Genomic DNA, 10914 nt, shown 5'->3' with positions numbered 1-10914 from the left:
ACACACAAAGTATTCCTCCGGTGTTAGTAAGTTATATGATCTCATGGTCATAGGAATAAATACTTGACACGCAGAAAACAATAGCAACAAAATGACACGATCAACATGCTACGTCTATTAGTTTGGGTCTAGTCCATCACATGATTCTCCTAATGATGTGATCCCGTTATCAAGTGACAACACTTGCCTATGGCCAGGAAACCTTGACCATCTTTGATCAACAAGCTAGTCAACTAGAGGCTTACTAGGGACAGTGTTTTGTCTATGTATCCACACAAGTATTGTGTTTCCAATCAATACAATTATAGCATGGATAATAAACGATTATCATGAACAAAGAAATATAATAATAACTAATTATTATTGCCTCTAGGGCATATTTCCAACAGTGGCCACCTGGGTGAGGCCTGGCTCCCCTCTAGACCACCTTGGTGCTTCTTGAAGCTTCCTTCATGCTGATTTATATATATTTTTCTCGGGATTTTTGGGGCTCTAAAAATTGGGGTAAAGTCCCTGCAATTAAAAGACATCAGCAGACATAAACTGGCACTGGGTGCACTGAGTTAGTAGATTAGTCCAAATATGTGTAAAAAGGTATAATATGTAACAGAACATATAACAATGTCACCCAAAAGAGCATGGAACAAACAGAAATTATAGATACCTTTGGGACGTATCAACATCCCCAAGCTTAATTCCTGGTCGTCCTCGAGTAGGTAAATGATAAAACAAATAATTTATGTGGTGACATGCTGACACACATATAAGAACTTCAAAGTAAAGAAAGTAAGATATGCAATTCAAGTCAAGACAATAACAAGCAAGACTCTATATTTACTATTGAGAATAGCAAAGTAAGAACATAAAGGTGCAAGAGCTCTCGCTGTCCATGATTCGAGTGTCTCCAAATGGTGTTTGCGTGCAAGAAGTGGGAGATGGGCTTAGAGCATAAAGATATTATATAGTTTAATTGATAACTCAATCTACTAAAACTTCACACCTTGTCTCCTTTGGAATCTTATTTTGACTCATCCCCAGACCACTAGTCAGGCATAAGTCAAAGTGATCCTCTCCCTTTCGACATTGAGCACTCATGCAATGGATGAGCACAAGCATGATATGTTGGCACTTAGGATGGCAAAGAGAATAATGATGGGGAAGGAAGACAAAAAATGTGTGAAAGGCTCACATCAATGAGGACAACCATCGGCGAGAGAAAGCCAAATGATAGATATGATGTGAGGAGTAGGGATTGCCATGCAATGAATGCACATATGAGCTAAGGTAAGCCATCCAATGGAACTAGTGGGGGTGCGTCCAACTTGCTTGCTCATGAAGACCTAGAACTCATTTGAGGAGGCTCATCATTGGAATATACAAGCCAAGTTCTATAGTGTAAGGGTCCCCACATAGTTATGCATGAATGATAATCTCTACGGAGTAAAACTATAACAATGGAGTACGAGTGTGGATCTTTCGAAAGGAATAGTAGTGTTGCCCCCTTCTCTCCTTTTATTTCTCTTTTTTTCTTTTGTTTTTGTGGCCTCTTTGGCTCTTCTATTTATCTCTCATTGTCCTCTTTGGGATCTTTTCATGTGTCCTCTTTCGGGATCTTTTAATTTGTCCTCTTTGGGATCTTTTAATTTGTCCTCTTTCTAATCTTTTCCTCACTTCGGGGCAACACTCTATATTTTACAAGAATAAAATGAAGATCTTCACACTTTATAAGAAGTACTCAACATAAAGACAAATGAAAACTATCATGATGTATGCAAATGTATGCCTCTGCCATTGTAGCAGGATATGCAATGATACTAGCGCGTCATGTAGCAATAATAAGGGAAAGGCCCAACTAGCATGCGGCTGCTCGATCAAGCAAAAGCATGTATGACATGAAGATCAATTCATGAGATGGTGGATGTTGCAGGGCAATGTATCTCGGAATGGCTATGGAAATGCCTTAATAGGTAGGTATGGTGGCTGTTTTGAGGAAGGATATAATGAGGCTTATGATGACAGAGCGTATCATGCCAAGGGTTTGGATGTACCTGCGAAGTATGCACCAACTCCCAAGATGAGAAAGGGAAATGCACGGTACCGAAGAAGCTAGCAAAATATGGATGGTGGAAGTGCCAACAATCGAATACTCGCATTAGTCCGAAGAACTCATGCACTTATTATCGGTAACTCTCTATCCAGTCAGGAGATTCACAAAGAGACAAGTACCCCGAGGAGGAGTGTTTGGGGGTTTGGTTATCCTTGCGCATCCTTGACCCATGATAACGTGAGCGTACTCTATATATTCCATCCCCTCCAGAGGTTAGCGATCCATCTAGTAGCTAGAGTTCTCAACTAATATTTTAGTTTTTGAAAATACACACGTATTTCCCAAAATACGACACCTATCACTAATAGGCTCAAGCTCTTGACACCAATAGTCCAAACATTACTTAAATCAATACCTCAAAACTATTGCAAGTTACTACTATACTTAAATAGCAACCTTAATTACCTACTCATGCAAGACACACAACTTAGTGCAACAAGCCAACTCTCTAAACAAGATAAGCATGATAACTCAAGAGAGTTCCAAAAGCAACCTAAATAAATTCTCTTAAAAAGATAAAGCATGAAAACTAAGAGCTAAGCATGACAACAACTATGAAAAGATAAAGAACACACAAAAAGATAAGCATGAAAACCTATGTTGTGTTCTAGGGTGGAATGGAGTGTGTTTCTCTCCCAAAACAAAGATGGTTAGGTTCCAAGTTGTTATGAACAGCAAACAAAACTAAAACAAACTAAAAAGTAAAGAGCGGGACGCTCCAAGCATAGCACATAACATATGAAGTGATAAAAATATAGCATGGAGAAGGACGAACTGATGATTGTTGATGGAGAAGGGGATGCACGGGGGCATCCCCAAGCTTAGACGCTTGAGTCTCCTTGAATATTTCTTGGGGTGCATGGGGGCATCCCCAAGCTTGAGCGCTTGACACTCCTAGATCTTCTTTCATCATCTTCCATCACATACTTCAAAACTCCCTTCATACGAAACTCATCATAAGCTGATTAGAGTGGTTAGTGCCCATAATAAAATAATTTTTTTTCTCTACTGACAATAAAAATTTCAGGAAGAGCTACTGTTTCTCAATATTTCCAAAAGGTTTTTGCAAAGAAAAAGCAAGCTTAAGATTTGCAAAATAATGAAAATGCAAAACAGGGCAGAATCTGGGAAACACAGAACAGCAGGTAGTAAATAATTTGTTCGGGGCACTTCTGCAACTCAAATTAAAAAACTCAGAACAGATGCCAGAAATACAATTATATATAGCATACTATCAAACACATTTAGATCAAAAAGATGATCTGGTGATTTTTAGTGAATTGTTCCGTCAAGCACACAGAATCTGTTTCTGGACAACAGGTCACAACTTTTGAACTTTCTTGCGATCGGAGGCTAAAACTTGACACAAAGCTTGAAAATAAAGACACAATGATGTTGCTGCAATAGTAACAAGCATCAAGACCAGTAAAACTGAAAGTAAAAACAAATTGGGTCGCCTCCCAACAAGCGCTTTCTTTTATGCCTTTAAGCTAGGCATGATGCAAACAGATCAAGTATTATCAACTCCAAAAGAATAACTTGCCCGAGTAACAGACTCATAAGGTAACTTAATCTTCTTTCGAGGGAAGTGTTCTATTCCCTTTTTAAGGGGAAATTGGAATCTAATGGTCCCTTCTTTCATGTAAATGATAGCACCAACGGTGCGGAGAAAAGGACGTCCCAAAATAATTGGACATGAGGGATCACAATCAATGTCCATAATAAGAAAATCAACGGGAACATAATTATCATTGACAACAAGAAGAACATCAGCAATCCTCCCTAAAGGTTTCTTGATGGAAGAATCAACAAGACGAACACCAAAAGAACATTGATCAAAAGGTTTCAAATCAAGCATATCATACATTCTTTTGGGCATAACGAAGGCACTAACTCAAGCATCACATAAAGCAAAGCAAGAGAAATTATTCAATTTAATCTTGACCATAGGATCCCAACCATCTTCTAGTCTTCTAGGAATATAAGACTCTATCTTGAGCTTCTCCTCCCTAGCTTTGATAAGAGCATTGGTAATATGCTCGGTGAAGGCAATATTGAGTGTACTAGTGTGGGGGTCTTTAGCCATTCTTTACAAAAAAGTGATAACTTCATAAAGACTACAATTATCAAAATCAAGATTATTACCATTAATTAAGGTGGTGGTGATGTCATCTAAGCTCATTCTTTTGGTTGTCTCTAAGTTCAAAGGACCTTCTTTTCCCAAAGTTTAGGTATTAGCATCACCAATAATAGGTCCATTGGGACTAGGGATGTGATGGGTGCTAATAGTTTTGAGATCCTCAACAACTTGTATAGTAGCAAGGGTAGTGTGTGTAGGAAGCCTCTTAATCCTATCTTCCTCTCCTTTTTCTCTAGCCCATCTATCCTTAAGATTGGCAAGCATTCTAATGTTCTCATTAATTTGGACTTGGATAGCATTCATGGGTATGGTTTTCCTTTCCTCGAGGGGGGGGGTTCTAATTTTAAGCATCTCTACATCATGAACCATGTTGTCTACCTTCAAAGAGAGACTATCTTTTTTTTCTGATTTCTCTTCTACACTCTTGTTGAAGGCTTTTTGAGAAGTGATAAAGTCTTTAAGCATGCTCTCTAATTCAGAAGTGGAGTTTTTTGTGCTAGGATAAGTGTTGTTGTTCCCATAGTTGTTGGATGGAAATGGTCTAGGATTGCTACCAAAATTACTCTTATAACCATTATTATTAAAGTTGTTCCTAGAGATAAAATTAACATCAACTTGCTCTCTTTCTTGAGCAACCAAGGAATTTAAAGGAACATCAGGAGGATCAATAGGAGCTTGCTTAGTAAGTAAAGTCATGATCATGTCAACCTTATCATTAAGGGAGGAAATCTCCTCAACAGAGTTTACCTTCCTACATGTTGGATCTCTCTTGGTGTGCCATTGAGAATAATTTGTCATCATCTCGTCCAATAGTTTCGTGGCAGCACCAAGTGTAGTTGACATAAAGGTTCCTCCCACGGCCGAGTCCAACAGATTCCGCGAGGTAAAGTTCAATCCTGCATAGAATGTTTGATAAACATCCAAGTAGTCAAACCATGTGTAGGAAAATTCTTAACAAGAGATTTCATACGTTCCCAAGCTTGGGCAACGTGTTCATTATCCAGCTGCCTAAAATTCATAATGTTACTTCTTAACTCGATAATCTTAGCAGGCGGGTAATACTTCCCAATAAAAGCATCTTTGCACTTGTCCCAAGAATCTATGCTATTGCTAGGCAAAGATTGAAGCCACACTTTAGCTCCTCCTCTCAAGGAGAAATGAAAAAGCTTAAGTTCAACAATATCACCATCTACTTCTTTGTACTTTTGCATATCACAAAGCTCAACAAAATTATTAAAGTGCAAAGCAGCATCATCTCCAGCACCGGAGAATTGATCTTTCATAACAAGGTTTAGTAAATTAGGTGAATCTCATTGGAAGTCGCCTGAGTGGCGGGAGCAGCAATAGGAGTGCATATAAAGTCATTGTTGTTGTGACTAGTGAAGTCACACAACTTGGTGTTCTCAACGGAACCCATAGCAGCAGCAACAAGCAAGAACAAAGCAACTAATTTTATTGGGGGGTTTTGGTATACGACTCTAAAGCAAAAACTATAAAGCAAACTAACAAGACTAAAAGCAAAGGTAAAAGATAGTGTGCAACTCCCCTATCTTGAAGACTGGAGTCCCCGGCAACTGCGCCAGAAATTTGCTTGATGACGAGTTGATGGATATACTTCTCGCCCCTCGTCCCTCACCCCAAGTGGAAGGTAGACATGTAGTCAGCAGCAGATTTCCCTTACACACGGAATGTAAGGTTTATCGAACCAGGAGGACTCCGAGGATCAACAAGTAGGTGTCCGCTGCTCTAGCGCTAGCAGAAGACGTGGACCTGCACACAAAACAAATAACTTTGCTCCCAACGAGTTCAGAGAGGTTGTCAACCTCTCCGGCCTTGTAGTTTGCAAAGGATCAAAACACAAGCGGGAATAGCGATAATGATTGCAATGGAAAAGTAAATAAAAACAGCAAATTATGGAGGTGTAAACAATGGTGGTAATATGGACCACAGTCCCATGATGTTCACGAGTGATGTCTCTCTCCCAAAAGACGATAAACAACTATGTTGGGTAAACAAATTACACTTGGGCAATTGACAGAATTATAAACGCACCGCAATGCTAATCATGCTACAAGAAAGTTAGAGGCTCAAAAGTAATGGGTAGTACGCCAAGACAAGTGGACCGTTTATCCATCCGCATCTACTCTCTAATCATCCACCTTGAGATATCTATCTAGAACATCCCGCTGGTATTAAGTTGCGAGCCCCACCCAAAGTGTAAACTCAAAGCAACGGACAACTGCATTAACGAACTTTGCGTAAGGTAAACAACCCTTGCAACCGTGGTTACAAGCACCGTTGTTTTCTCCCTGGTGGCAACAGCACATCCCCTAGTCTCATGTTTCTGTCACTCAAGCTAGATATCAGGGGGCATGAACCCACAATCATGCATACCGCTCCCTCTTAGATTTACAATCTACTACTCGGCCAAAGCAATAAAAAGCAACGGAGAACATGCATAAATTACTCAAGAACATAATACAAAAGGAGAACCAAATATATAACTCATCACAATCTAAACATAATCTCATAATTCATCGGATCGCAGCAAACTCAGCATAGCAACTGCATGTAAATTACATAGACGCCTTGATCATGTAGGGCAGTTCACAAGGGCTAAGCATTGAAGCACAAGATTGGAGAGAAGACATCACATAGCTACTGGTCATGGACTCATGGTCCAAGGAGGACTACTCACGGCACGTCCGGGAAGCGTCCGTGGTGGTGGAGAAGCTCCCGGAGGTCAATCCTCCCTCCGGCATGGTGCCGGTGAGAGGTCTTGTGGCGCTCCCGATCTCGAAAGCACTACGGCGGCGGAACAGTGGAGAAATTTGCGATTCTGGATATACCTTTAGGGTTTTCCGTCCGAGGGGTAAATATAGGCCAAAGGAGGGCGCCACTGGGTGGGTGGACCCTCCACCCAGGGGGCCTGGTGGCGCGGCCAGGAGGGGGCCCGCGCAGGGTGGCCGCCTGGGTGAGGCCTCGCTCCCCTCTGGCCCACCTTGGTGCTTCCTGAAGCTTCCGTCACGGTGATTTTTATATATTTTTCTCGGGATTTTTGGGGCTCTGAAAATTGGGGTAAAGTCCTTGCAATTAAAAGACATCAGCAAACAGAAACTGGCACTGGATGCACTAAGTTAGTAGGTTAGTCCAAATATGTGTAAAAGGGTATAAAAGTGTAGCAAAACATATAACAACGTCACCCAAAAGAGCACGGAACAAACAGAAATTATAGATAAGTTTGGGACGTATCACACCCCCATGTTTGTTGTAGGGAGGTTGTGTGGGGTTAGGCTCAATGTCTGAAACATCCATCCTCCTAGTCCTATTAGTCATATGTTTGTTCCTCAAAGGGGAGTTCGGATTGAGGGTTTCCTCGAGAGGAGAACCATTGGCCGGATAGTTCCAAGAAGCGAGATGCTCTAAGAAGGACTCCAGATTGCATCATGTCACCTTTGCGGGGGAGTGCGCCTCGGGATTCACCGTCTCTTCGGATGATACATCGAAGAAGGTTGTGGAGGTGGCGAAAGGTTCAAAGGGATTCAAATTGTCGACCGGGGAAGCCAACAATCGTGATTATCACGCAACGGGCTCGCAATGAAAGCACCAATATCGGTGTCAAAACCGACAGATCTCGGGTCGGGGGCCCGAGCTGTGCGATCGGATCGAGGCTAATAGGAGACGAAGAACATGAGGCATTCAACCCGGTTCGGGCCCTCTCCATGGAGGTAAAACCCTATGTCATGCTCTTGTTGTATTGATGTTGTAAAAATTACAAAGTCAATCTACCTCGAGATCATGAGTTTGTGGCATGAACCCTAGGGGCTATGGTGTTGTTTGTATATCTATCCTCTACGAGCTAAACCCCACGGTTTATACTGGCGCCGTGGGTATCTAGGGTTATATGAATGTCGGTCGCCCTCTATGGATTACACGTCGAACGAATCGGCATTTCCCTAGACTGCACGCCAAGTATTTGTTAGAACCTAGAGTGTTCGCGCTTCGTCATGAGGCCTCCAAAGTCCTTCCCCTTGATGGACCTCAGTCCGATCCATGGACTAAACCACCTCGACTGGGACCCCTTAGTCCAGAACTCCCTCAGTCGTTGCCTTCGGAGACGAAGCTACAACAACACTAGTGGAGGCGTTGTTCGAGGAGTACTAGCTCGCCCAAGTCCTTTCCATCACCCTCATGAAGTACCACCTCCACGACAAGAAGCCTTGCAACGACGTCGATGAGTAGATCTAGTTTAAATTTCCGTCTTATGCTTTATGTTAGTCCTATCTATGTTTTATTAAGTATAAACTCCGGTTATGTTTATATATGAACTATATTATGTATGATGAACTCCGGTGATGTTAAGGCGCTGTTCGGCATCTCTCGCGGAGCGGAGCGCCGGGAGCGGCCTTTTGCCAACTCCATGATTTATCAATGGATCTCACTCCGTTCCGGCGCGGAGTCACGGAGCGGAGTGAATCCGAACGGGCCCTAAATGGCGCGAACTGCAAGTTTGAGTATCACGAATATTTTTAGTGGAATCTGTTACGTCTCTGCATCCGCCGTCCTAAAAAATCATTTTCGGGATACCGTAAAAAGGATTTCTGGGATGGACGTTTATCGGATCTTCTAGAGTTACTCTTACAAGGATGCTCATTTTACCCCGAGCGCCGATGCTTATTTGTTGAGAATGGACACTTAATTAGGTACCTTGTAACCGAAGATAAGCACATGATACTTCAAGAAAATCACTCTTCAAATTCAGGATCAATTGCTCATTTTCAATTAGACTCACCATGAATCAACCCACCCATCAACCAATCAAATACAACTGTTTCTATCTCTATAATCACGCATCCTTTTGCCTTCGGCTTCACTTCTTCTCCGGACAGCTCCGGTCAGTTCATGTCGAGCATTCCTTCGTGGAAGGCGGCGACGCGGTCCGGCGTCACGCACTGGGTGATCAGCCGCGCTCCTGGCTTGTGCGCCCATGGCTTCACCAGTATGCACGTCGCGATGTAATCCAGGTTGGTGAGGGGCACGACGTGCGCCGGCGGGCCCCAACCGTAGTCGACCTCAGCGAACCCGAGCCGCGTCCAGTCCGACACCAGCAGCGTCCGGTAGTCCGACGTGATCTGATACGGGTCCACGCCGCCATCGGCCCCGGCCTCCCCGGTCGCCCACCGCCCGAACTCCGACGGCATCCGCCTCTTCCCATCCTTGATGATCTTCACCACTTCCGGGATCGAGGAGCCGGACACCTTGCCCGCGGGCGCCGAGACGCGCATGATGTAGTAGCAGTTGCCGTAGAACCCGGCGCCGCCGCGCGGGAGCGTGGCGTGCAGTAGTGGGCGGGCGTTCATGGCGAAGCAGAGGTGGACGGTGGAGTCTGGCTCGAAGCCCGCCGCGCGGGTGCGGCTCTGCCACGCCTTGGCCACTAGCACCTCGAACGCCGAGCACCAGGATCCGGTGTGCTCCGTATTGTACTGGGACTTGAAGTGGCTGATGTAGTCCGCGGAGATGTCCATGGCGAGGTACTCAAGGCGCTTGGCGCCCGCGGGGCTCGGCAGGCTGCCGATGACTGCGCCGGACGGGTCGGGAATGGCCTCGCGGCCCCACTGCGGCTCCACGGTCAAGCCTTCCACCGTGCTGCCGCGGGCGAGCTCCCCTATGGCGGCCATGAACTGCGCGGCTCCGGGGCCGTCGGAGACGGCGTGGCTGAAGCGGAATCCGACAACAAAGCCGCCGCAAGCGAAGGTGGTGACCTGGACGAGCAGGACGAGCCTGCGCTCGTCCTCCTCCTGGGCGGGCGTGGGCGGGAGCAGCTCGTCCTTGGCGATCATCATGGGGTGCTCCAGGTACTCCACGTCCTCGAGCGCGCAACCTGCCACGGCCTCCGTGAACCAGACGCCGCTGCCCTCGCCGCCGCAGTCAACTTGCAGCAGCCCCCCTTCCTCCGTGAATCCCAGGCGGCCGGCGAGCGGATAATACTGCACCAAAGCCTGCGCCATTGCCCCCTCGATGGTCCTCGCCGGGCCAGCCACGTCGCCGCCGTCAAAATGCCGGTCAAGAGCCGGCTTGAAGACGTGCAGCGACTCGATGAGCGCCATCTGGGTAGGGTAGCGGTCGAGCCAGGACAGGCGGAGCGGGCCGACAGGCGTGGGTTCGGCCGGTGCCACCAGGCGCTGCGCCACCCGGTCGACGGACTTGTTCACGGCCGCCATCGGTGGGAGAAAGAAAAGAAGTGATCGGTGGACGCAGGCGGAGGAGACAGTATTGGTAAGCTTGCTTGGCAGCGCTCCCTGCTCCTTGCTTGGCTTGGTTTGGATTTGGTTGCTTGACTTGGCATTGAAGGGGGAAGCGCGTGGTATTTATAAGGGGTGTTGGTGCCGGAGTTAGCATAGGCTCTTGGTGGTGACGAGGATGAGAGTCGGATGGAGCTGACCGAGGCTTCCGCAGTTGCTCGTGCGAGGCGAAGGTCGGTCCTACGTCGAGCCGTCGGGGTCAAAAGATGGTGGAGCGCAGCTTTCCTAGCTCTATCCAATTGCTTGCAACCAGGCACAGCAGGTTTGCTTTCGTTCTCCTAACAACTCCGAGATTGCCGTGGAAAAGGCGGGAAAGACGTTTGCTGTGATCATGTACGTCCATCGGCTTATTTCCATTGCAGATC

General features: G+C 45.5%; 1 protein-coding gene across 1 annotated transcript; it reads right to left on the bottom strand.

The window, feature by feature from the left end:
- Nucleotides 1-8998: 8998 nt before the first annotated feature.
- Nucleotides 8999-10672, bottom strand: LOC123439530 (acyl transferase 7-like). Its single transcript, XM_045116235.1, has one exon. The coding sequence runs from the start codon at nt 10466-10468 to the stop codon at nt 9143-9145; it is 1326 nt and encodes a 441-aa protein (XP_044972170.1). The 5' UTR covers nt 10469-10672; the 3' UTR covers nt 8999-9142.
- Between the last annotated feature and the right edge of the window lie 242 nt (nt 10673-10914).

Source organism: Hordeum vulgare, chromosome 3H, assembly GCF_904849725.1.
Source record: "Hordeum vulgare subsp. vulgare chromosome 3H, MorexV3_pseudomolecules_assembly, whole genome shotgun sequence".
Lineage (NCBI taxonomy): Eukaryota > Viridiplantae > Streptophyta > Magnoliopsida > Poales > Poaceae > Hordeum > Hordeum vulgare.
This window is presented reverse-complemented; position numbering and strand designations above follow the sequence as displayed.

Excerpts from the sequence above, each read along its gene's own strand:
- LOC123439530 (XM_045116235.1), bottom strand. The coding sequence starts at position 10,468 with ATGGCGGCCGTGAACAAGTCCGTCGACCGGGTGGCGCAGCGCCTGGTG.